Here is a 25,573-nt window from a genome sequence, read left to right on the forward strand (position 1 = left end):
CTCGTGAAATTTTTATCACACATTCTTGTGAGTATAATTTATCATTACAAAGCTTCGGGTCCGCTAAAAGATCACTCAGAGGTAAAGCTTAAACATGTTGTCACATTTAGCCCCTGTAGTTTGTAATTCCTCACTTTCTTTCACAATTAGCTTCGTATGATCCATGATTTATTCGTTTAAGGGTATAAACATCTTGTAAGGTTATTGAAAGATATATTTACTCATCGTTGACATTTTGAATCCTTTTACAGACATAGGTTCCCTGTTTGTCAACTTTAGCCCCTCTAATTCATTCCTTTACACGTTTTAAGTCCATGATATGTGTCGATATAATATTGGACATGAATTTTCGAGGTGTTACATATCACTTATTGGCTCACTTTCGTCCAATAGTGAATTTATCAAGTACTTATATCTTACTATTATTCAAAGTATCTGTCACTAGGCGATTCCCGTGACGGTGGTCATATCACTGTTGATCATTCTTTCAACTAGTGACTTTGGTCATAACACTGTTGATCATTCTCTCAACTAGTGCCGCTGGTCGTATCACTGTTGATCGTTCTCTCAACCAGTGACTGTGGTTATAACACTGTTGATCATTCTTTCAACTAGTGCCTTTGGTTATGTCACTGTTGATCATTCTCTCAACTAGTGAGTCTGGTCATTTCACTGTTGATCATTCCCTCAACAAGTGACTCTGAACTTAGTAGTGTCACATGACAATACTTTATCAAATATATTTTTATTGCACAAAACCAATTAGTCCAGAAAATGAAATATATCATTTTTTTTGTTAAATTAGTAGCTATAACTTTATCAAATATAATATATTAGTTAAGTAATTATGGTATTATTATTTAATATATTGATGTGACTAAGAAATAATCTAAGTATAGTAAAAGTAGAATATATTAGATTTGACATATTTTATTATGACATATATTTATTGACTAAACATTATTTTATAATGTTAATATAGTAATTTAGGTTTATTAAATATATTCTCTTTAATATAACTAATATATTTCAATAATGACTACAATGTTTATATTGTTATCTATTTAACAATACCTTACAATGTTAATAGTAATTTTAATAATGATTAAGAATCAGTATAAATTGTTTTAGATCTCGTCCTTATGATTATTAATCACCTTGTTTTATCAATATAATTTATGTGTCATAAAACCTTTTGCTACATATAGAATTTATTCACTAGGTTCTTTCTCTGCTAGAGCTCTGACACATAAAGGAAGCAAATAGATAACAGTTTAAACCAAATGATCACATATCTATTTATAAAGAATTCAGTATACCACAAAATTATATTTTTATATACTCATCATTTAAAGATATATTTAATAATTTAATATATTAATGTAAAAATAATATTAGTTATAGGCTATGGCTACTGGGGCACAATTCCCCCGTGCTTGTGGTCATACTACTATTAGCTAACTTTTTGGCCAATAGTAACGAGGGTCAAGTAATGTATAAAAACCCCATATACCGACAACTATTGCAGAATATAAAAATTTAATCTATTTATGATTTTGGGAAAGCATTTTTAAATATAAAGATATCACAAAAAGGTGATAAAAAGAAGAATGATTCACAAACTGTGAGAAAAGAGAATGTACTCATTTTGTAACTTTAGGGTTCAACTAGAAAATCTTCTGGTATAATATTGGGTATAACTCCTGAGTTATTTAATAAAATATATAATGCACTCGTGTTAAGTATAGTAACCCAATTCAACTTTATCCCCACGTCACGTGACAGAACCCCAAAGAACTTAGCCGGGCAGAGCCTTGACATGCGTTATGGGGCCCTAGATTAATCGGACAGGTGATCAGGGGTTAAAACACTTAAAATGGAGCAGGGCTTTAGTATTATTATTATAGGTGAAATAAAAAAATAAAACAGAAAAATAGAATGTAGAAAGGGATGGGACGAGAGATGTGCATGAAAAAGAAAGGGGGCAGCTTGAATGAAGAAGGGTTGTTCCCTATTTATACTATTTTGGTGAAGTGGAGTGTACTCCAAGGATGGACACATCTTCAATATTTCAAATGTTAATTATGCTTTCGTGTACGCTCACGCACACTTGCACTTTTACTTTCAAATGTTTAGTTTTTTTTTAATTTTAATATTATTTTATTATTATAATTAATTCAGCTGCTTCACTTATTTGGCGCTTATAACTTCTAAAATATGACGTTTATAAAACAATGAATATGTCATCAGAACGAGAATAATCTTATCTACATTTTGAACCAAGTTTCATTAAAAACGGAGTAAGTTCAAATATAATGTATTTTTATAATCTATCTACTATAATAAAAGAAACCAATAAGTGACACGTGTCATTCATTGAATGCGTCTATATTTGTAATTTCCAGTCTTTACATACTTATCTTATTTCAATTAATTAAATAATAAATAATTAATTAATATTAAATCTTATCTTACTTTGAATATAGAATCATCCTATTTTTTCTAATAATATATTATCTTCAAATTTAAGTTATAAATTAAAGATATTTTTTAAATAATAACACAAAACAATAATCTTAAACTTAAAAAAACAATAATACGCTCATATAAAAAATTTAAAGCACAAACAAAATATACAAAATGACTTATTAGACATTAGATCAAACTTAAAAAAAAAATACTAATTAGGAAGAGAAGCTAATAATATAATTCTCTTTTTGATTTTTCAAATTGGGGTTCTAATCAATTCAAATTAAACTTAACCAAGTTTGTGATTTGATTCGAATTAAACCGAACCAAACTTATGAGGGGTTTTTAAAAAAATATAACTTTTTTTATTATGTAGTATATAAAATTAGATTTATTCAATCCATATAATACATAGGGTTTATAAAAATATAACTTTTTATTGTTTGATATATAAAATTACATGTGCTCAATCCGTATAACACATGAGTTTCTTAAAAATGTAATTTTTTTCATTATTTAATATATAAAATTAAATTTACTCAACCCGTACAATACACGGGGTTCTCAAAGATATAACTTTTTTTTATTATTTAATATATAAAATTACATTTATTCAGCCCATGAATAAACGAGATTATTGTTTTATTATTTGGTATATAAAATTACATTTATTCAACCCGTGTAATAAATGAGATTTTTAAAGATATATTTTAATATATAAAATTACATTTATTCAACCCATGTAATAAACAAGATTATTGTTTTATTATTTGGTATATAAAATTACATTTATTCAACCCGTGTAATAAACGAGATTTTTAAAGATATATTTTTTATTATTTGGTATATAAAATTACATTTATTCAACCCATGTAATACACGGGGTTCTAACCTAGTTAATTATTAAACGATTCCTAAGCCCGTCTAGGTACTTCATATTTCTAACAGTCAACTTACCCGTAGCCTACCCGTTTAATAATATAAGTTCTTACATACTTTATTTTAATATAGAAAATAGAAATGTAACACATATACAAGCCAATTAATTAGTATAACATTCCAACCAATTATATATATATAATAGTTTTTAAAACTATATGGGTCGAATAATTATATTAAAAATAAAACTAGTTACTAATGATTAATAAATTTAAACAACCTATAATTCTTATATGATAAAAAATGAAAATCTTACAAAAGCAATGGAGTTTTAACATGGTCATGCTTTTGTTCTAACATGACCATGCTTCTATTTTAGCATGATCATGTTCTTTGCACTACATGTTATAAAACGAAATGAAACACAAAATCAATGTTTTGCACTGCAGGTTTTAAAAAGGAGTTTTAACATGGCCATGTTTATATTTTAACATGGTCATGCCTTTTGTTCCAACATGACCATACTTCTATTTTAGTATGATCATGTTATTTGCTTGTGAAACACAATGAAACCAAAAATCAATATTTTGCACTGTAGGTTCTAGGTTCTAAAAAGCAATGAAGTTTTAACATGGCCATGTTAATGTTTTAACATGGCCATGTTAATGTTTTAACATGGCCATGTTAATGTTTTAACATGGCCATGTTAATGTTTTAACATGGTTATGCTTTTGTTCCAACATGACCATGCTTCTATTTTAGCATGATCATGTTCTTTACACTCCAGGTTGTAAGACACAATGAAACCTAAAATTAATATTTTGCACTGCAGATTCTAAAAAGCAATAGAGTTTTAACATGGGTTCTAAAAAGCAATGTAGTTTTATCATGTGTATGCCATAGTTCCAACATGATCATGCCTCTGCCTTAAACATGATCATGTTCTTTGCACTGCAGGTTCTAAAAAGCAATGGGTTTTAACGTGGTCATGTCTTTTTTCCAACATGATCATGCTTCTATTTTAGCATGGTCATACCTCTGTTTTAACACCCAGAAGAACAAAAATGAAAAGAACTCTAACGAAAACATAATGAGGTGAAAAACGCAATTGAGGTTTGATAACCTAAAACGCAATGAAAATAAAAAATGACACAACTTACAAAATGTAACACCCCAATCGCGTAACATGCAACGAAAAATATCGGGGAGTCACGTTACAAATCGCTTACAACAACTGGTACTAAATTGTTTCATTATTGTTAACATTGTTTTACAAAACATCGAATACATGTAATTGTCTTTTGATTAAAGAAGTCTATGGCCCGGATGCAGTCTATGCGTTGCATACTTGAATAATTGAAACCCTAAAACATATGTGAAAATGAGAGTCAGCAATAAAGCTGGGGAGTACATAGGGTTTGTTAGCCGAATAAATGGTAAAAAGTTTGATATTACAATACTTTGATCACTACAAGAGTTGTTAATTGAAAATGAAATCTTGAAGCCAAAGAATGGCAAAAGGTTTAGTATTGCAATACATTATCTTGATTGTGAAAAACTTGTGACAAAGAGTTTTGTATATGGCAATATGTTTATTACTACTAGCTAACCATTGAAAATTGTACTTTGTAATCACACTGAAATCGTCATAAAACTTGTGAGTGTGTTATTAGAAATCCAATCAAGGATTGATAATAACAATATTGAAATTTCTCATAACTTGTGAGTATTATTAGAAATCAAATCAATGATTTATAATACTACTTTGGATATCCTTCTAAGAATCTAACATATGAAGATATGGAAGATTCTACAAGGAATTGGATACTTGAACATTGAATCAGTTGAACACATAAATCCTAAAATGATTCGAATAACGCTACAAGAGTAATACAATAAGAACACTTATATATAGGAAGCACCAGCGGCGTATCCACCATGTTCTTATGGTGTTACTCTCGTTTTGTTATCTAAATTACAACTAACCACATAAACACATAAATCATCAACTTGTAACACCTCGTAAAAATCACGTCCAATGATCTATTGACACGTGTAATAAACCCTAATAAAGTCCAATATCGAATTTAAGGGACTAATTTTTCAAAAAATCGAAAACTTTGATTATGAAAGAACTGGAAGTGTTAGCATACCTAAAATAGGTTTCTAAATAACCTCTCACGATGATTATATTCACAAATGTGCCACTTGATGATTAAGTGTAGCCGTTTGCGTAATTAATTAGAAGTTTGCGCAGTAAAGGGTTAAAAGCGTCAACATGTTAATTCTTACCTCTGAGTGACCTTTTAACAAACAGGGAGCTTCATAATATGTAATTATACTCTCGGGAATGCCAAATAATGGCCATCTAAGGTTTTTATGCCTATAAGTAAAGTTACGCGCAACTTTGCAAGTTAGAAGGACTAAAAGTGTCAACATGTTTAATTATACCTCTGAATGACCTTTTAGCGAACCCGAAGCATCGTGATGTTTAATAATACTTTCAATAATGCCTAACATGGATTAGATGAGGCTTCAATGCTATTAAATGATGAGATGCGCAAGTTTGCGCAATAGAGGGACCTAAAGCGTCAACTTTTGAATCTACGCCTTTCGGTGACCATTTAAGTGAGCAGGAGCGTAGTAATATTTAAACATATGTTTGGAAATGCCCATTATGGGTCATGGAAGGCTTGGATATCATTAAACGACATTTCACGCTACTTTGTGCGATTAAAGGACTATTTGCGTCAAACTGCAAAAGTATGTCGATTCATATGATTTGGACCTTCCGGAACATGACTATGAGTTAAACATGCCCTAATTATCTTTTATATAGCTTAGGTATGGGCTTAGAGGTGTTCGGTGTGCAAAAATAAACTTTTACATCATGCAGGGACTAAAAGTGTCAAAAAGTGCACAAGTTTGCATTTTCGCGCATATCTCGCATTCTGAATATCCCCGGACACCCAAAAATTTATGTAAGCACTAAAATATTTTATTTTAGTGTTTGGCTTGATAAAATTCCATTCGTCGCGTAATTTGGATCGTTTTTAGCGTCCGTCCGTGTTTCGTCGTAATTAGCTAAACAACGGGACCGTACAACCAAACGAACCGACATCCGGCATATTTTTGAGCATGTTTCATGTTCCCTATGCTTAGGCATCATTGTAGAGCCTTAAAAATGATTTAACGGGCCTTAAACGTGTTAAAAATGACATTTGGAGATGTAGGGGCCAAAACTGTCAATATATGAAAGATATGCAGATCAGACCTGGTCCTTACGGACCGTATACAGGACCCCATACGGTCCGTATACCTGTGCCAGTTCCAGAATTTTCAAAAACCAGCTTTGGTTTTGATCTTTGTCTCACACAATTGATCCTATGGGCTGGTTTTTGTGCACCCATGGTTTTCTAAATCTAGGGCTGAGATCGAATCCCGTTTATCGAGGAACGATCCTAACGGCTCTCAAAAACCTATATATACCCCTTTGATTTTTGGTTTTCACTTGCACCATTCATTCTTTCTAAATTGCTCTGAAATCTTGAGGGTCTTGAGCTTCTTGAGAACCTCTTTCAGTCCTTTGGACTCTTGTAAGTGATTCCTTCATGCTTAGTTTACTTATTTAGCATTTTAAACCGAAAAGTCAAACATTATCAATAAACGCTTTGACTTGTAAACGGTTGAGCTATGGATCGCAACGAACATGGCTACGTGACCGTAATTAGGTAGGTAATTAACCCTCAAAAGGGCTCCTCCTAATTACCACGTTTACTTAGTTTAATTGTCGGGTCAAATTAAAGTCAAACGGGTTAATTTTAAATGAAATTCATAACTATTAATATAAAAGTTATAAAATCAGTTTTGTCATTTTAATAACTTGGTAAATATTAGTTGAACATGTTTAAGCATGATTCAACCCGACAATTCTAAGTATAGACCCGGTTCGGAACCGAAAGTCGCAAAAGTTTACTTTTGCTTTGACCTTCAGTTCTGACCCGAATTAGACTTATTTAGATATGCCTTAGGATTCCTTTGGGATCATGTTATAGGTTAGTAAAACCCTCTGAGGTTATACAACCTGAATCCTTAGTTATCCTATTCATTTGCAAGTTCCCGTTATATGCCGAATTGTTGACCGTTATGCCCTTTTGACCTTAAAACGATATTTTTGAAAATGTGAGAGGATAGAAACCTTCACTACTGATTTATAAACTTGTCCCTAAAATTTGACATCAGTTTGAGGTCTAGATTAGGAGTTATGCTCAATAGCGTATTTAGAAAGCCATTTATTAATTAAACGGCGTAATTAGCATATATCCTATCTAAACCCAATTTTTGATACCAAACTTTTTACTTACTGATATAAAATAATATTTTGGGATTTTTAAAGATTTTTATTTATTTTTAAGCTGAGCATAACATAGGGTTACAGGCTTGATTCGGTAATTGCCGGTTTTGCCCTTTTAGGCTATAAAATGAGTTTTATAAATCCTTTTGACCCCGAACCTTTTTCTACTGATATAATATGATAAATAAAATATTTTGAGCCTTCTGGAATAATAAAAATATCAGCTTTCTATACAAGACCCGGAAAATGGCTCCAAATCGCCTTTTTAAGCGTTTTTAACGCATAGTATGTATCAAAACTATTTTAAACATATAAGGGCTGATGCCTACTGACATATTTAGTAAATTTTTATATTTTAACAGTAAGGAAAAGTTTTGAACTTAGGTTTTCAGTTTTAACCTTTTTAAGCCTTTGTGAAATTACCAAAATGCCCCTACGGTGCGTAGTATGGTTATAAATAATAAATTTCACATATATATGATACCCTACTGTTATAACTTATGAAATTAAGTATATTTACTGATTTAATCAGACCTGTACCTCAGGTTATTATTTAAACTCTTTTATAAACTTTAAAATGACCAAAATGCCCCTATGGGGCATAGTTTGAGTTTAATTTCGTTTTGGGCATAACGGAAGGTATCCTGCTGATATCACAACATATTTAGGGAATACTAACTTAGGAAACCTGTTCATGGTTCATTTGGTTACTCGTTACGCACCTTACGCGTTCGGATCGGCGTATGTAACTAGTTTGCATATATTAGCCGAAACGGGTCAAACCATATCGTTTTTATCTCAAATTCCAGAATGTGTTTAAGTTACCCATATTAAACAAGCATGCAAGCTTGTCGGGTTAAAACCACATTCTAAATCGGTCTTCGCTTTATCATGCGTTTGAACCGTATTCTTCTGTTAAAACTAACCGGTCTGAGCTTAGGCTTAATTAAAGACCCGTTAGAAATCTAATAGGTTATTAAAAACCTTCGTTCCAGATTTAGGAGCCCAGTAAAAGCTATATGTAATTGCTTGGTGGTATACGGCTGGGATTAAATTTATATTTAGCTAAGGTAAATACTTTTAACTTATTTTCCCTTATACGGGCTTGGGGTACGGTATATAAAATACCGATTGGTCGGGCATTTGACCGTAATCGAATGATGATTATGTATTATCAAGATGACCCATTTGAAAATTTGTTTTGTTTGTTTTACGCCTTTGGGAGTTTAATGACCATGTCCCGGATATCCTTGGCATCATTCATGAAATGGCCACGACCTTGACACGCAGGTGTAGGCGTACACCCGACAATGTGTCCATATTATTAAGGTATACCCGCTGGGTTTCCGACGCGGGGTTATACTATGTGGTGTGTCTATTAATCTTAAACTCGGCACGATCCGGGCGACTAAACGCATAGCAAACATGTAATTCTTTTACAAGTTTAAAATTGATTAATTATCCCAAGTTATAAAAGTTTTGTGCCACGTGCATTCAAATCAATTTTTAAAACATTTTCAAAATGAGTCAGTTAAATTGTATTTACCAGTGAAAACTGACGTATTTTCCCAAAAAAAACTAAGTGCAGGTACTACACGAAATTGGCTGGTTTCTCCTAGCATCATATAGAAGTCTCGCAAGCTTAGATGCCTAAAGTCTGTTGAACAATGTTTCATTTTATTTTCGATCCGCCTGTGGATCCCTTACTTTCCGTTTGTAATACTTTGATATTACTTTATATCGGAAGGTAATATATTTATCTTTTGCTTCCGCTGTGCATTTAAATTGTGTTGTTTGACTATGATGATATCAACTACGTCACGATACTCCCTACCGGGCCCACCGGTGACACGTGGAATATTGGGGTGTGACACAACTTGTCATCAACTTTAAACACGCATTAAAGTACACAATGAATCCAAACAAGGACTTCAACTGTACTTTAAACATCCCACGAGTATCTAACTATGAAGATAGATAAATACTACAAGGATCCGGTTTTCGTCACATCGTCTTGTCACATACGCATTAAAGTACACAATTAAATCCAATCAAGGACTTCAATATTAACACTTTAAACATCCTACAAGAATCAACCTATGAAGATAGATAAATGTTATAAGGATTTGGTTTCGTCACATTGAATCATTGAATCATAACATCGTAAATCCTAATGGTGATTCGGGATAACACCATGAAGGGTAATACAAAAAGCACACTTATATATAGGAAGTACCAGCGGCGTATCTACCATGTTCTTATTGTATTACTCTAGTTTCGTTATCTAAATCACCAACAATCTCTACACATAAACAATAACCATCGTCTTGTAAAGTACTTCTTAAAAATCTTACTATGAAGATAGAAAGATCTAAGACTGTACTTCAAATATCCTATAAGAATCTAACTATGAAGATAGATAGATGCTATAAGGATTTTGGATAATCGTCGTGTTTGCATAATCAGAATAATACACATAAAAGCACTTAGTAAACACATATATGCCATACATTTAAAAATAAATCGATTACACATATGAATCACCCCAAAACATTTGAAAAGTGTAAAAGAGGGGAAACTATGTACTCACTTGAGATTGCTTAATAGTCTTGAAATAAAGATCAAATAAAGCGTGAGGAATCAAGGAATCAAACGACACCTAATATAGATAACTATGTTAACAAACAGGACGTTAATCGGTGGATTGGATAGAATGAAGTTCTATAAATCAAATGAGTATGGGAACTCATATGGCATGATTTAATGAACCTAACATTCTGATTAGAAAGTAATCCTAAGTGCTTTTGACCCGTTAGGACTCGTTAAGGTAGTTTACGCTACTTAATCGTGTGGTTTGCATAAATATAAGGTCGGATGGTTATATATGTCATATGATAAGTCTTATATGCCCAAACATGTTTAAAAATGTTATTATATCAGTTTAGACGTTAAAAGTTTGATTACATAAGCTTAAAATGAATTTATGCGCAAAAAGGGCATTTTGGTCGTTTTTAAAGGGCATATAAACGACTTATCAAATAACTAACCAAACAAAGTGACCATAAGGTATAACCTCAGTAGGTTATTCCCTATACAGCTATGGTCACAAATATGTGTTTGGTCGGATCCTAAGATCGACCAAACGGGTCGGGTTCGAAAGTCATAGCGGTGGTCAAGACCGCTCGACTTACGACCCTAAATAAGCACTAAACTAGAAGTGACAAGTCAAACATGTCAAAACATGTATAACTAAGTTAGAAAACTGACTTGGTATCAAAACACTTTGTTTTGATACCCGAAAATAGTTCCGTCGTAAAATGCACATAAACGTGTATTTTGACTGAAACTTTGACTCGTCACTTCGACTAGTAAATATGGTAATCAGTAGATATAATCACAAGGGATAATAACCAGCGTGATTATGATCACGTTGCAAAGTTCAACTGAACTTTGCCTTGACCAATTCATTGTCTAAACCGAAAGTCAAATACTGTTTGACTTTTAGCTTGAAATAGCTAAAAATAAATAAACAAGACTAGCAAGAACACTCACTTGTGTTCTAGGAAGAAGAAAACTCAGGTGGGAGGCCTCCAACAATGTGGTAGCACTCCAAATTGAGCAGATGAAGGAGAAAGAAAAGAATTGAGCAAGTTGTTGAATGAATGAAGTTGGCTATTTATAGTGTTCAAGGATTAATAGGATCTTGATATGTGTTTATGTGTTGCCCAAAGATTAATCTTGTCCCTACAAGTGTGTGGACAAGGTTTAAAACCTTGGAGGACCCATAAGAATCCAAAAACCATGTTAGAAATCAGTTTGCAACAGCTGGGAAGCTGTTTAGAAAGTTCTGAAAACTGGGGGCTGTCTCCCAGGAAAAATGTGGGCTGTCGCGTGGCGCGAGAGCATGCATAATAGTTTTCAATTTTGGCAGTTTTAGTCCCTGCAGCCTTATAAACTTGTTTTCGATGCATTTAACCCCCGTTAACCCAATTTCAAGGCTTTACAAGGATGTTAAAGCATAGGGGACTTAAAATGTGCTTGGAAATATCATGGATGTTGGTTCGTTTGTGTAACACCCTAGTTACTATTAAGCGATTTAATATGTAATACCAACAATTAGATGTGTAGTTAAGACTACACATACTACATAAATACGGGTTTATTAAAACTTTTACAAATCATAAGTTATTCTACATAACGTGATCGGGTTCGTCGTTAAAATTTACAACGAGGCAATGTGCGGAAGCATGTGTCTTTATCGTGTTCGGTTCTTCATTGAGCTTGATCGTCTTCCGGCATCCAAGGTGTACCTACATTTCATAAACATGAAATGCTTTAGTCATACAGGGTTTAAAACGTGTCTAAACGAGTCCGAGAAACAATTGATAAGAAAAACAAAAATTTCAACCTGGCCTCCACCGTAACTTACGGTGGCACCGTAAGTTACGGTGGCCTCTGAAGGTTAATTCTCCCACCGTAAAACAGGGGGAATCTACCGTAGCTTTTTCATCTCCACCGTAACTTACGGTGGCACCGTAAGTTACGGTGGTCTCTGCATTCCAGCTTTCCATTTTACCGTATTTGGCACGAAATCTTTCGTATCTTTCAAACCGCTTATCCGTTTGACCTACCGTTTCTTCCTACATGATTGTAATTTAATTCTCCATCATATGGAGTTAAATCCGACATCCGGCTTGAATAAAATTTAAGACTTTTAAGTCTTCGGCTTATTACTCTTTTACCAAAATTTGACCCGTTCGTGATTTTATCAAACATACAAGTTTGTTTGACCCTTAATTCTCATAACTCTATTAAATTCAATGATGCCTAACATATTAGGTTCCAATTATAGAATTATATAACTTCTTTAACCCATTTTCACCCATATGCTTATTTTGACCCGTTTGAGGTATTTAAGCATATTTTAAGCACCATTTGCTTTCATTCATTTCCAAATATATATGTCCACATTTCTTATCAAGGGATCTTCCACCACAACTATATTTGTGGTGGATTTAATGTGGTGATTTATATATATCAAAATTTACCCTTCAAAGCGTTATTTTACGGCAAAAACTCAAATAGAGCCATTTGACTAACGTTTTACATCCTTCAACTTCTATACTCATCCTAAGTAATTATCTAATTGTAAAACTCGTTTCCAAACAACCTTTAAGGGTTGTTTGTTCAATTTAGCCTACAAGGGCGTTTTGGTCAACATTAGTCCTTCATTTACGACGAATGACTTTTAATTACTTGTTTAACCCAAACTCCGATCTTTTAACTATGATTTTATTTAAAAGGGCACTAGGCCTTTCAAATATAATGACCATCGTCCGTAACATTTGGTTTACCTATTAGGGTAATCAAAAACTTATTCTAGGCTTCGTTTAACTCTCATTAGTCTTACATTTAAATGAGAGTTATCTTATTATGCGTACCTGGCTCGGATCATTACATTGACCCATTTAAGTACCTTGCCTCGATATCTACTAAGTAATAGCGATGTAAATATCCACTCGATATTTATTTCTGAAATCAAACAACTCATCAAACCATTAGTCGATATTGTCAAAATGTGATATTTTCACCTTTTGACCCGTTGGTCTAAATGATCGATGATATTGGCGAGATAAAGCTTATTGCCATCTCGTCTACACGACTCGTTCCAATTTACACCGCACGGTCGTTTTAACTATAATTCACCTCTTAACGCTTTTTAGCCTATTAAGGCTTACGAAATATGTATCTTTCAAAAATCGGTAATTATTGTCAACAAGTGTCCAAATTTCAATTTTTTTTACCCTTAATGGTTATCTTGTTCCGTACGACTACACGCCGGAAACACCATATCTCAATTTCCCATTTGTCTTGTTCGAAATCAAAACAACAAAAGGACATTCTAAACTATATCACTAGTGTAAGCTATACTTATCTTGCATCCGAATTGTGCTTTTCCCGTCATTCTTGCTTCGTTTGACCCGCTTTGCTCCCAAGCTCTCACCTAGCTTGTTGATCGTCAAACTATCATTGTAATTGTAAGATGGTTAGGTTAGTCATAATCATTTACGACTATTCCATCCTACTCTTCTTATATCGAATTTACCATCCGATCATACACTTGGTCGATTTGACTTTTTAAAGTCAATCGACTTATCAACTTATTCATTGCACATTTTCACTCTAATTTCAAACACCTTAGTTTTCATTTAGGCATTTTAACAAACACCTAATGTGCATACATTGTTTTTACACATTTTACAACTAGGTAACATGATTTCAAGCATCTATATCACGATCTTAACATCAATTCCTCTATATCATATAACAACCAATTTCATGGTAAATATGATTTATGTACCCAAACACCTAAATGGTTCAAGTACTTTGTCTTACTAACTAATATGATGATTCTAATCACAAGTTTGACACTAACATCATCATATCATAAAAACCCATCTCAAGTCATGTATGTTAAACACTCAAACTTGCAATTTGTTCAAGTATCTTGTTTCTACTAGCAACCATGATGATTTTAAACATGTGTAAACCATCATCTTCACTACATAATCAAAACCCACTTAGCACAAAATAGGTTAATTATCAAATCCCTAGTTTTGACAACAATTCATCAAGCTTTCTACTAGGGTTTGTTTATAGACTAAGATATAATCACAACAACACTCATGGATTCAACATTCATTCCAGAATTTCGATTTTGATTATTCATCATAATCTCAAAGTGTCATCAAATCGTAAAATTCGACATACCTTGTAATCCCCATGACTAGGTGATCATGAATTCGTGTTCATGCATCTGATTTGAGCTAGTTCTGCCCTTCAATTTGGTGATTCTTGGCACTTTAGGGTTTTGAGCAAGAGAGCCTTCCTGGCTCTGCTTAAAATCGCAGACATACACACACGTATGTGTGTGTTTTATTTATTTATTTTGTTTTGATAAAAAGCTTATCTCATTTGCCCAGGTTTAGTCCCTCAATTTACCCAAGTTATTTAAAGGGTTATCTATTTCTTGTTTCTTTTATTGTTTTAACAACACTTAACCAACTAGGTTGATATCCCTAGTTACTTAATGGGTTTGGGGAAGTCATAACCCGTAGTATTTCTAAGTCCCGTTAACCCGTCGGGCTTTATATATGCTTTGTTTTCTCAAAGCGTTTATTCTCTTTCTAATTTTATTAACATAAAATTATTTATTAAAATCCTAATTTTTCACCGGGTTAGTTTTAACACTAACGGTATTTTACCCGTTCCTAGTATTAACGGGGTTTAATTACCAAACCCGTTTTCGGGGTGTTACAGTTTGGCTGCACCGATGCATTTTTCGGTTAACTACGACGAAAGTTGTAACAAACGCGAAAATGATCCAAAATACGAAACAAATGGTATTTTTGCATTCCCATCACTAAAATACAATATTTTAATGATTACAAATTTTTTTGGATGTACGTACATGGTCTGAATGCAGAATATACGCGAATTTGCATACTTTCGCAGTTTTGACGCTTTTAGTCCCTGTGATTGAATAAACATGTTTTTTGACATACTGAACCCTCCGAAACTTATTTCTAAGTTATATTAAGAGTATTTAGGGTATGTCTATCTTATGTTCTTATTCCGGAGTGTACGTCGCTATGAGAATTGGCAGACTTTCGTAGTTTGACGGAAATAGTCCTTGTACTTGTATAAGCATGTTATCGTCGTCCCTAACCCTCGAAACTTATTTCTAAGTTATGTAAAGGGTATTTAGGGTATGTGTAGCTTGTGTGCTCCTCCCGGTGTGTACGTCACATTAAACGGATTACGTTTAAGTATCGGTTATCGAATTTGCTTTATAAGAAAAAGTTTTTGAAAGCCCGAAATTTTGCACAAGGGTTACACAAAAGAACTCCGATTAACGACAGTGGACAAAGAAAGAAATCCGATACACCATGGGGAAACTTGTTGCGGTGGCGGTGGGTGGTGGAGCGGTGGCGGTGGATGGTGGAATGGTGGTTTCAGATATGAAAAACTCAACAGGTGGTTGAAGGTGGTGGTGGTGGTTTCAGATCTAGTTTCTGGCAAGATGGTGGCGTTCGTAGGTGGTGGTGTTGGTTGTGATGTGATAGTTTATGGTTTTGAAAATTGTGGATTTGAGTATACGAGGAAGAGAAATGAATTGTAGATGCTGGATTTTTTTGAAGATAGTGAGTTTTGACTAAAATGCTCCTCCTTATGTTTTTTTCATTTTTGCCACATGTCATCCCTCTTATTGCCTCTTATCATTCCTATCAAAACTAAACTTCATATTTGATATTTTCCCCTGCTATAAATAACATTTTGTTAAATAACCAAGAACAGTTTAGTAATTTTACACAAACTTAACCGAAAAATCTAACGAAATACCACCATAGTTACAAACGTTACATCCCTTCCGTGTAAAGAGGGAACAAATTCAGTTATAAATTCACCTTGCAACGCTTCTTTGGCTTTCGTCAAACCCTCGTCAAGTCTCAACCACCTCACTCACAATCATTCAATGCGTACCTCCTCCGCCGTTCCTCCGGCCACCGCGCCGGTGAAAGATCACTCTCCAACCGCATCGGACTCTGAAGAATACGAGTACGAAGAGGTTGAAATAGAAGAAGAGGTAGAAGTTGAAGAAGAAGTCTCCGACGACGACGACGACGAAGAAGAAGAATTCGAAGAAGTAGAAGTAGAAGAAGAAGAAGAAGAAGAAGAGGAAGAGGAAGAACAACAAGAAAAAGAAGATGTATCTCGGTCAATCGAAGACCTAGAAGATGTAAATAGTGAGTATTTTCCCAATTTTGGTATCTATTTTATTTATTTACCTGTTTGAGATATGGAATCGGATACTTATTCAATTTGTGAACAATGTTTGTTACTGTGTGTCAATTTTATGCGATCATCTGGTATTCTAGGGTTTTATGACATGTTAATTGATGATCCATGAATGCTGTTTTTAGGTCTTTTAGTTTTGATCTACATATATGCTCATTTGTTTAGGAATTAGTGCATGTGTTGTTGATATAGTTACATCATTACATGATATATAACATATTTTTGATGTACCAGATTTTACATTTAGAAAATCAAGTGTAGCTTTTTTCTGTTTTGACATTGCAATTATCGTATGTTATAAAGATGTTTCTGTTATGTTTATGTGCAATTGAGCTTAGATTATGGCTTAATGTTGGAATGTTAGTGACTAATAAACTTCGTTATAAATGCTTATATATATGTATACACACACACACACACTCTTCCATAAAAGTGGAGAGGAAGTCTTATTTTTTAAAGTGTTTTTATGGTGAGGGTTATTTTCGATCAGGCATGAGTCTTATTTTCGATCTGCAGTTCCTCCAGTTGCCGCACCGGTCAAAGATCGGTCTTTAACCGGATCGGACTCTGAAGAATACGAGTATGAGGAAATGGAAATAGAAGAAGAGATAGAAGTTGAAGAGGAAGTCTCTGATGACGAAGAAGAAGAAGAAGAAGAAGAAGAAGAAGAAGAAGTAGAGGAAGAAGTAGAAGAAGAAGAAGAAGTAGAGGAAGAAGTAGAGGAAGAAGTAGAGGAAGAAGAAGAAGCAGTAGAAGAGGAACAAAAAGAAGAACGGCAACAAGAAAAAGGGAGCGCTGAAGATGTATCGCGCTCAATCGAAGACCCAGACGATGTAAAGAGTGAGTATCTTTCCTATTCTGTTATCTTTTTATTTAATTATCTGTTTGAGCTATGGAATCGCGTGCAAATTCAATTTGTGAACAATGCCTGTTACTATGTGTCATTTTTATGTGATCATCTCTGTGTTATCCGGATTGTGTGGCATTCTAGGGTTTTATGACACGCTAATTGATTATGCATACATGCTCATTTAGATCTTTTATCGGTGGTCTACATGCATGCTCATTTGTTTATAAATTAGTGCATGCTTACTTATAAGTTTGTCTCAGGTTCATCTGTTTCAACAAGAGAGCTGCACTTTGTCTTGGAAAGTCAAACAGTCATCTTTTAAATTTGAAAATGCTGCAAACTAGAAAGTTATGAAAAAAAGTATTGACGATCATGTCAATTCTGTAACAAGTTTAGAACATCTTAATATTTAAGATACATAACCATATTTTTGATGTACGGGACTTGACATTCAAGAAAATTAAGTGTAGCTCTTTTATTTTTTTGGACATTCGAAGTAGTTGTATTTTATAAAGATATTTCTGTTATTTTTATGTTCGCAGTTCAGCTTATATTATGTCTAAATGTTAGAATGTTGTTGACTAATTAACAGACCATTTTTTCTTATCCTATTTTTTGTTGGATAGTGTAAGGGTTGTAAGTTTGTGAGTGGCAAATAGGAGATTATATATATAATGTTGGCTGCACTGTCATCTGTGTATTATATAGCATCAAATATCTGATTGATACGTATATATGTATACATATATATACGGTATACTCCTCAATTAAGAAACACAGACGAAGTAAAGAAGTTAGATCAGATAATTGGGATTTGGTAAGGGTTCTTTTTAAGGAAGTGTGTAAAAGAAATGAATATTAATTATGTGAATGCTATTTTACAAACAGAACCAAACTTGCAACAGTGAATCCAATCTGTTTTTAATAAAGCTAAAAAATACCTAATAAACTCAGAAAACCTGACATCATTAAAAGCTTGGGTTAGATTTGTTGGGCGAGTGAGTATTACGACTGCCCAAGAAAGAGAAGAAGCAAAACTGCAACAGCGGACCTGATGCTGTTGACTTTCTGGGGTGACCAACTTTGACCATTCAACTGTTGAGCGGCGTTGACGGCGACAACGGAAGGCTGATGGCGGCAACTGCAAAATAGAAGGGAAAACCACACTCAAACGCAAACAACGCAGCAAACAGAAAAACAAAGGGACACACAGATTTACGTGGTTTGGTCTAAAATGACCTACGTCTATGGCTGCAACTAGGGAGACAATCTTATTACTTTGGCGGTGATGAGAAGAAATTTAAGTCCAGTTTAGGCGTGGACAATTGTGATACCCCCTCTCAACAAGATAACTCCAAAACCCTAGCCTCTACCATTAGATACCCTAAAACTTGGGGCCATAGAAACAAAAAAATGTTAGCTGGTATTTGACAAGTTGCCAAACACATTCTTTGGGCCAAAAATATGATTAGGGTTAGGACCGGATGCCCTTTTCTCCGCCACACTGTGATAGAACCCAGAACTCAAACAAAAGTAATTGATAGATTTAATTGCTGAAAACTGAAATATTACAAGATAAAAGACCCAATTCGAGATGGGTTAATCTCCAGAAACAAAGGTTTAGAACCCTAATTTTATATAAAACATCGACATCTGAAACATTACCTATTCTGCCTTATTTAACATAAAAGAAAAGAAGGTAATTAACTGCTAGAAACTGCCCACTACTTGCTCCCAGAACCGTTCCCCCCAAAACCCATTTATGCAGATAATTAAATGGGTCAAATACCCATCTGGAGCTGCCCACAAGGCACAAGACATGGGTCGACCCATGGGTTCGTATCACACTGATACGAACCCAATGAATGCTTTGGAAGCGGGAACAGTTTCAGTCATTCCGAGAAATCAGGAAGAGATCATAACTGTTCCCACCTAAAGCTTATTTCTTGTCTATTTTTTGTTTAAGTGAATTTATCTTGTAATCGGAGAATTGCCCTTCTAGAATCGGGCTGACTTAATTGTCAATTCTATCAATTTACAACTTTCGATTTGCGGTATCTATCAATTGGTTCCATGGTCGGGAAATTGATGGCGACTTCTATCTGGAACTGCAATCAAGGAGAAGTAGGCGAGCCTATCACTGCCCAATTAGCAGCCATTGCGGCTCGTTTGGATGCCATTCTTACACCATTGAAGGCTGATGTTGAAGAACTCAAAGCTCGGATGAATGTACCCCTGAAGAACTATGTTGAGGCAAAGGAGAATCGGATGATCTTGCCAATAACACCTGAAGTGCTTACCACCAGTAACGGTGATCTTCTCCACAAGGGGAAACATAGTAGGTACAATCTGAACATGGAAGAGGGTGGGAGTAGTTCGACGGGTGATGAAGTGATTGGAGGTGGCGACAATTGTGAAAAAGCAGTGGAGGATTGGCGATCACTGGGTGACACGAACCCACAATCTCCCACTGAACATTTAGTGACAACCCAAGTCGGTTATGGAATTTGAAATTAAATCCAATAGATCTCTTGACGCTTTGAAAACACTGAATATCGGGAAGTATAATGATTAAAGAGAAATTAAAGGAGACAAATGGAAAATTGGATGCCAAAGAATCAATGAAAGTTATAAGTGCTCCTACACGCGGAAGGCCTGGACCTTTAGAATCAGAATTGGACAGGTGTCGAGTCTTAATCAACTCTTATAATTTCTTGTAAGCTTAGCAAGACTTTTTGGTTCCATGTGTTGGACATTTTAGGAAGAGAAATGGCTCTTTGTAATACACTTTCGGGAAAGAAGGCTGCTGATCATAAATCGTTCTTTGATATTTTAAAAAGATAGAGGTGAGAAGCTTGTAAGATATCCCTGCCGGTTGCTATTCATTTTTCCCCACCATCGACTATCGCAAACCGCCACCAATTAATGAAGTGAATCTCCGTCACGTCACGTGCTGATGATTACGAGGAACCGAAGGAACCCAAGCATAAACATTCAGGTCTCTTAACAACTCAGTTCTCCTATACCCGACTTGAGGACAAGTCGTTTCTCCTGGCCGGTAGTATTGATGGGAACCCAATGAATGCTTTGGAAGCGGGAACGGTTTCAGTCATTTCAAGAAATTAGTAAGAGATCATAATTGTTCCGACCTAAAGTTTAGCTTAAATAATCAATTTTCTACATTTTAATTCTTGTCTATTTTTTTGTTTAAGTGAATTTATCTTGTAATCGAAGAATTGCTCTTCTCGAATCGGGCCGACTTAATTGTCAATTCTATCAATTTACAACTTTCGATTTCCGGTATCTATCACACACTCTCAACAACATCCCTATATACATTAAAGTTTCATTAACTTATACTTCTAATACCATAGTTGATATTACCGAATACCAGTAATAGCATCCATAGTACTCAAAAGCGTATGAGGTACACAAGCGAGCACCTCATGTAGACACAAGGCGACGGGTACTTAAAAGGGCACTGAGGCGCGCACCTTGGGTAGAAGAGGCGAGATTTAGATTTTTAATCTTAGGATTTAACAATTTGCGATGATGAGCATTTGTGGAATGATACTATACTTTTTTCCGTTTTGTGTCATTATACATCTTTTATTTTACATTTTTACTATTATTGCACTTATTTTTCTCGTCTGGGCACCTTGCTCTTAGGATACCTTTGGATAGAGGAAACATATTGAATTAGGTTGATACACCTTTATAATATGTCGTAAAGTGCCAAAAAAACCAACTTGATGGAGGTGAAGTTGAAGCAGATTGTTGGAGAAGTATGCACAAGTTACCATTGAGGAATTTGTTGGATGAGAAGGCTTGCGAAGCTTCAGTACCAACAAGAACTCTTACTTCCCAATTATCAATCAAGGTGGGCTAAAAATTCGTAGTTCAACTTCTTCGGCCAACATGAAGGACTTAACTCGTTTCATGCCACTATGGGCTACCTTTTTTTTGAACAACGTTTGGAACTAACCCCAAAACCACAGTGAGCCTTCCTGAGACGGGATGTCAACCGTCCATACTGATATTGACGCTCCAGGACTGACCCACCAAGGAACACCATCAAGGACGAAACACCCCATTGTGGGAAAACCCCCTTGAGTTAGGTTTCGAACTTGATACCTCTAGAGATCCAAAGCCTTAACCATCACCCACATGCCATTGGACCAGAAGCCCTTTAAATTGGTTAATTTGACTCTTTTGAGTAGGCTTCATTGATGTATGTTCACCTCGAGTAGTTTGACTTTGGACTTTGGTTGCCCTCTCTTCTCATCCCAATTGTGATGTTCCAAGTTTCGCAGGCCACGTTGAGCGTTGGAATAAATAAAAAAAGGTTATTTATTCTCATATGGTCAACTACTTTCAAATATACCTTTTCTTGGAGTGAAAATGACAACAGAGCTTGAGCTACAAGGGAGATGAAACTATGAAAGGGAAATGATGGGTTGGCGAACTCTACCCTGTACGCTATATGTGAATTGACTCGATGTATAACCATGGCTTATTGATGAGACAAACACATGTTATTAATTCATAGTTGTCAAAGGCACAAGGTACACTTGAGGCTCAAAGGGCGAGCCTTGGGCTAGGCGCAAGGCGCTTTAAGACTGAGGGCCCGAAATAAGCAAGACACATAGCATAAGCATACCATGTTTCGGGGTTTTAGACATGTTTTAGGCTTGTTTAGGGTTGGTTCCAGGCCATTTATTGATGTTAAAGACAAGTGTGCCCGAAATTTGCAGGATTTGTCCAGAATCTAACTAAAATCCGGCAAAAAATTGGTTGGAACCTTGCCCAAAAGTCGAAGGAGCGCCTGGATGGCGGCTGGGCGTTTTCTCTGCGCCCGAGAGCCAAGGCGCGCGCTCGAAGGGCTTTTGACAACATCAGTTATTATATCTGTGAATTGTATACAGCTGCATAGAGAAAATGGGCTCACTAAAGATCATACGGACTTGTAGGCTATTATATTTATGCTTTTTGGTGCGTTGTTTTGATTGACGTGATTAAACAATGCGTGTATCTATTTGTATCTCAAGGTCTTACACTAAGTTGAATTAGATGAAGTACATGGAGTGCCGCTTTTGACAATGTTATATAAGTTGGTGGTGTAAAGTGTAAACACGCGCGGGCATGAAGACGTCAAGAAATTAGGAAAATGCGTCCTGTGCTATTTGAGATGCGAATTAGACAAGTGTGGAGACTTGATGAACACATTTATAATACGATTAAATTTAGTGTGGGTGAGATGGTTACTATTGTTTTTCTTATTGTGCATGTCTTAGGTATTCTGTTATTATTCTTAATAATACATTATAGTTATTATTAGGAATAGGACTGTTGTTGGGGGTCATGGACTCGGAATCTGATTGCTGATAATAGATATACTATGGACCCTTGCAGGGAAAGAAAAAATCGTATCGGATGATGAGAAAGCTTCTCAATGTGACGGTGGAATCATGACTGCTGAGACCACTAAAATCGTATCTGATGATGAGAAAGCTTCTCAATGTGACGGTGGAATCATGACTGCTGAGACCACTAATTCCGTCAATGAATCCAGTAAACCCATCACCGTTGGAGATTCAGTCGATGAATCTGACAAAGTTCCACGTTCCAAAGAGCAAACTACACAGATGGACATAAAGGATGTGAATGATGCACATCTAACGGAACCCGAGTGCACTCGTGTTTTGGTACTTGCTGAGACCACTAATTCCGTCAATGAATCTGGTAAACCGGTCACTGTTGGAGATTCAGTTGATGAATCTAACAAAGTTCCACGTTCCGAGAAGCAGCAAACTACACAGATGGACATAAAGGATGTGAATGATGCTAATCTGACGGAACCCAGGTGCACTTGGTGTTTCTCAGTTAACGGATATGTTGACTTTTTAGTGGCTTAAGTTCATATAGAATCCGGTACTAACATCATTTAGGTTTTCTCAGATTGGATGTTGATGTTCCCTTGATAAGACCTCGAAGTTCGTCACCTGCAGTGGAAGTTAACAAAGGAAACAAACGCCCAGCTCTTGTTTGTGAATTCTTTGCAAAAGGTTGGTGCATTAAGGGGACTTCTTGTAAGTTTCGTCATATAAAAGACCCGCCTGTTGACCAACAAAACGAGCCTCAGAAAAGTCAACCTCAGGACGAAGGTAATTGATAATTCATATTTTCTTCCGAAAAAGTCTTGAAGACATCTGTGGCTTCTTTTTAAAATTTATTTACAAGGTCTTGTTGCCATATCAGGTGTAAAAGAAAGCATGGGAAAATCTGATAATCTGGCAACTTCTGCAACTACATCGACTCTCATTGCTTGTTCTTCTAATACTGTAACGAATCCTCCTGTTAATAATAAATCTCTCGGTAACCCGTTCATGGGCCCAAACGCGCATAGAACCAGTTGGGCTTCTTTTGCACCGAAACCCCAAGAGTTCAGTGGTAAAGGATACCACTTTGGGATTCATAATCACGGTTATAACGTAACTAATCATGATACGGTTTGGCCTAGGGCTCCAACTTTTTTAAGTTCACTGTCTCAGAAGTCGAATTTGAAGTCTTCTCGTTATGAGTGGGTGCCATCAAAGCCTTTTAGGTCTACATTTCTTATTTCTCAAGGAATATATAGTTCAGATATTCAGTATGATCCAATTCGTGATAGTATTGAGCAACCGACAAAAAACGGTGATAAGTTATCAAAATTTTCATCTTCCAGTCGTGTGCCGTCAATTTCTGGTACACATACGCCTTTACAAGAGAAGTTAAAAACAGATATTGGATCTGATAGAGTCTCTGTCGGCAGTCATGTAAACGGCAATGATGATGACATCGATATGGATGTGGATAGCAATGAGATTGCTGACACGAAACACGAGGATGCGAAAAGTGAAAGTAAAGGGAAAAGACATATCGGTGATGTAATACAAGCAAGTGAAGTACATGCTAGTGGTCACTATTCTCTTCAACATACCGACGACGGGCCTGCAAAAGAAGCTAATAGTTATAAACTAGATTTTGATGCTGAAGCTGATATGCATAGAGAATCTAAATCTGTTAGACATTTTCGTGCTTCTTTGATAGAGTTTGTGAAAGAATTAGTGAGACCATCTTGGCGTGATGGTAAATTGAGCAAAGATGCCCACAAACTTATCGTTAAAAAGACTGTTGATAAGGTTCTCACCAGTTTACCAACAGAGCATGTTCCGGATGTACAAGAGTCTATTGACACTTATCTTTCCTCATCACAACCAAAACTTATGAAACTTGTTGAGGTGCGTTGTTCTCACTGTTTATTTGGGAACCCTAGAGTATATAAAAGCATACTGACTGTTAGGTACTATGTATTGCAGGGTTATATTGAAAAGTATGGAAAATTGTGACATCCTCGTAAACGGTACAAGAATCATCCTACTTGTTAGATGTCATGAGTTTGTTTCTATGGGAATCTCTTTTTTTTTCGTCTTAAGGGGAAAATGACGGTTTAGAAGTTTCATATGTGGCTAATTGGCTTATGTGTATTTGTTGCGTTAAACCTAATGAAGATATATTGGCGTTGTTAAGGTGTTTCGGTGTATTGCTTTTACGAACTTTAACCAATGTACATTGGTTTAATTTAGATGCATTTGGAATGTGGATCCCCAATAGAAGCCATAAGGGTGTTATATTGTATATAAAAAATAGAGGGGTTAAGTATGTAGAATAGTTTCTTAGAATTAGGTAGTTTATGCTCGGAGTGGTAATATGTTTCTATTGACTATTAAAGCGGGTTTGGTGAAGTGGGTCACGACTTCATGCTTTATGATGACTAGCCAAAGGAGGAGGTTAAAAGTTTTTATGGTCATATTTTACTCAAGTATACAAAGAGGGATCATTCTTATGAAGTTTTGAAAGTCAATACTTATTAACATGAATTTGATCATTGTCATCAAATTCATTTTGAAGTATTAGAGAAGTTTTGAACCATGAAGTTTGTTACTAAGGCTCTTGAGATACTAAGACACCTGTCTTCTTCTCCGCATCATGGTAACTATATTTGTGAATAATTACGTATTTCAAGTAGACTGCAATTTACGTCCCTGTGTTTTTTAGGCGGGATTAACTTATGTCCCCATTTTGAAAATTTTGTTGCCCGAGTCCCTGAGTTCCTTTTTTCG

At 35.2% G+C, this 25,573-nt stretch overlaps 1 protein-coding gene across 2 annotated transcripts; it reads left to right on the forward strand.

The window, feature by feature from the left end:
* The first annotated feature begins 16,140 nt into the window (after positions 1–16,140).
* On the forward strand, positions 16,141–25,048 carry LOC110937836 (protein FRIGIDA-ESSENTIAL 1). 2 transcript variants are annotated; one of them, XM_022180291.2, is made up of 6 exons: positions 16,141–16,509; positions 17,078–17,401; positions 22,824–23,274; positions 23,370–23,575; positions 23,670–24,691; positions 24,770–25,048. In XM_022180291.2, exons 1-6 carry the CDS (start codon positions 16,239–16,241, stop codon positions 24,797–24,799), a joined length of 2,304 nt encoding a protein of 767 aa, XP_022035983.1. In that variant the 5' UTR covers positions 16,141–16,238; the 3' UTR covers positions 24,800–25,048. The 2 variants fall into 2 exon arrangements, with proteins under 2 accessions (XP_022035983.1, XP_022035984.1); XM_022180292.2 differs by having other exon boundaries at positions 16,401–16,509; positions 17,052–17,401.
* Positions 25,049–25,573: the final 525 nt, after the last annotated feature.

The sequence above is a fragment of the Helianthus annuus genome, chromosome 4 (assembly GCF_002127325.2).
Source record: "Helianthus annuus cultivar XRQ/B chromosome 4, HanXRQr2.0-SUNRISE, whole genome shotgun sequence".
In the NCBI taxonomy this organism is placed as follows: domain Eukaryota; kingdom Viridiplantae; phylum Streptophyta; class Magnoliopsida; order Asterales; family Asteraceae; genus Helianthus; species Helianthus annuus.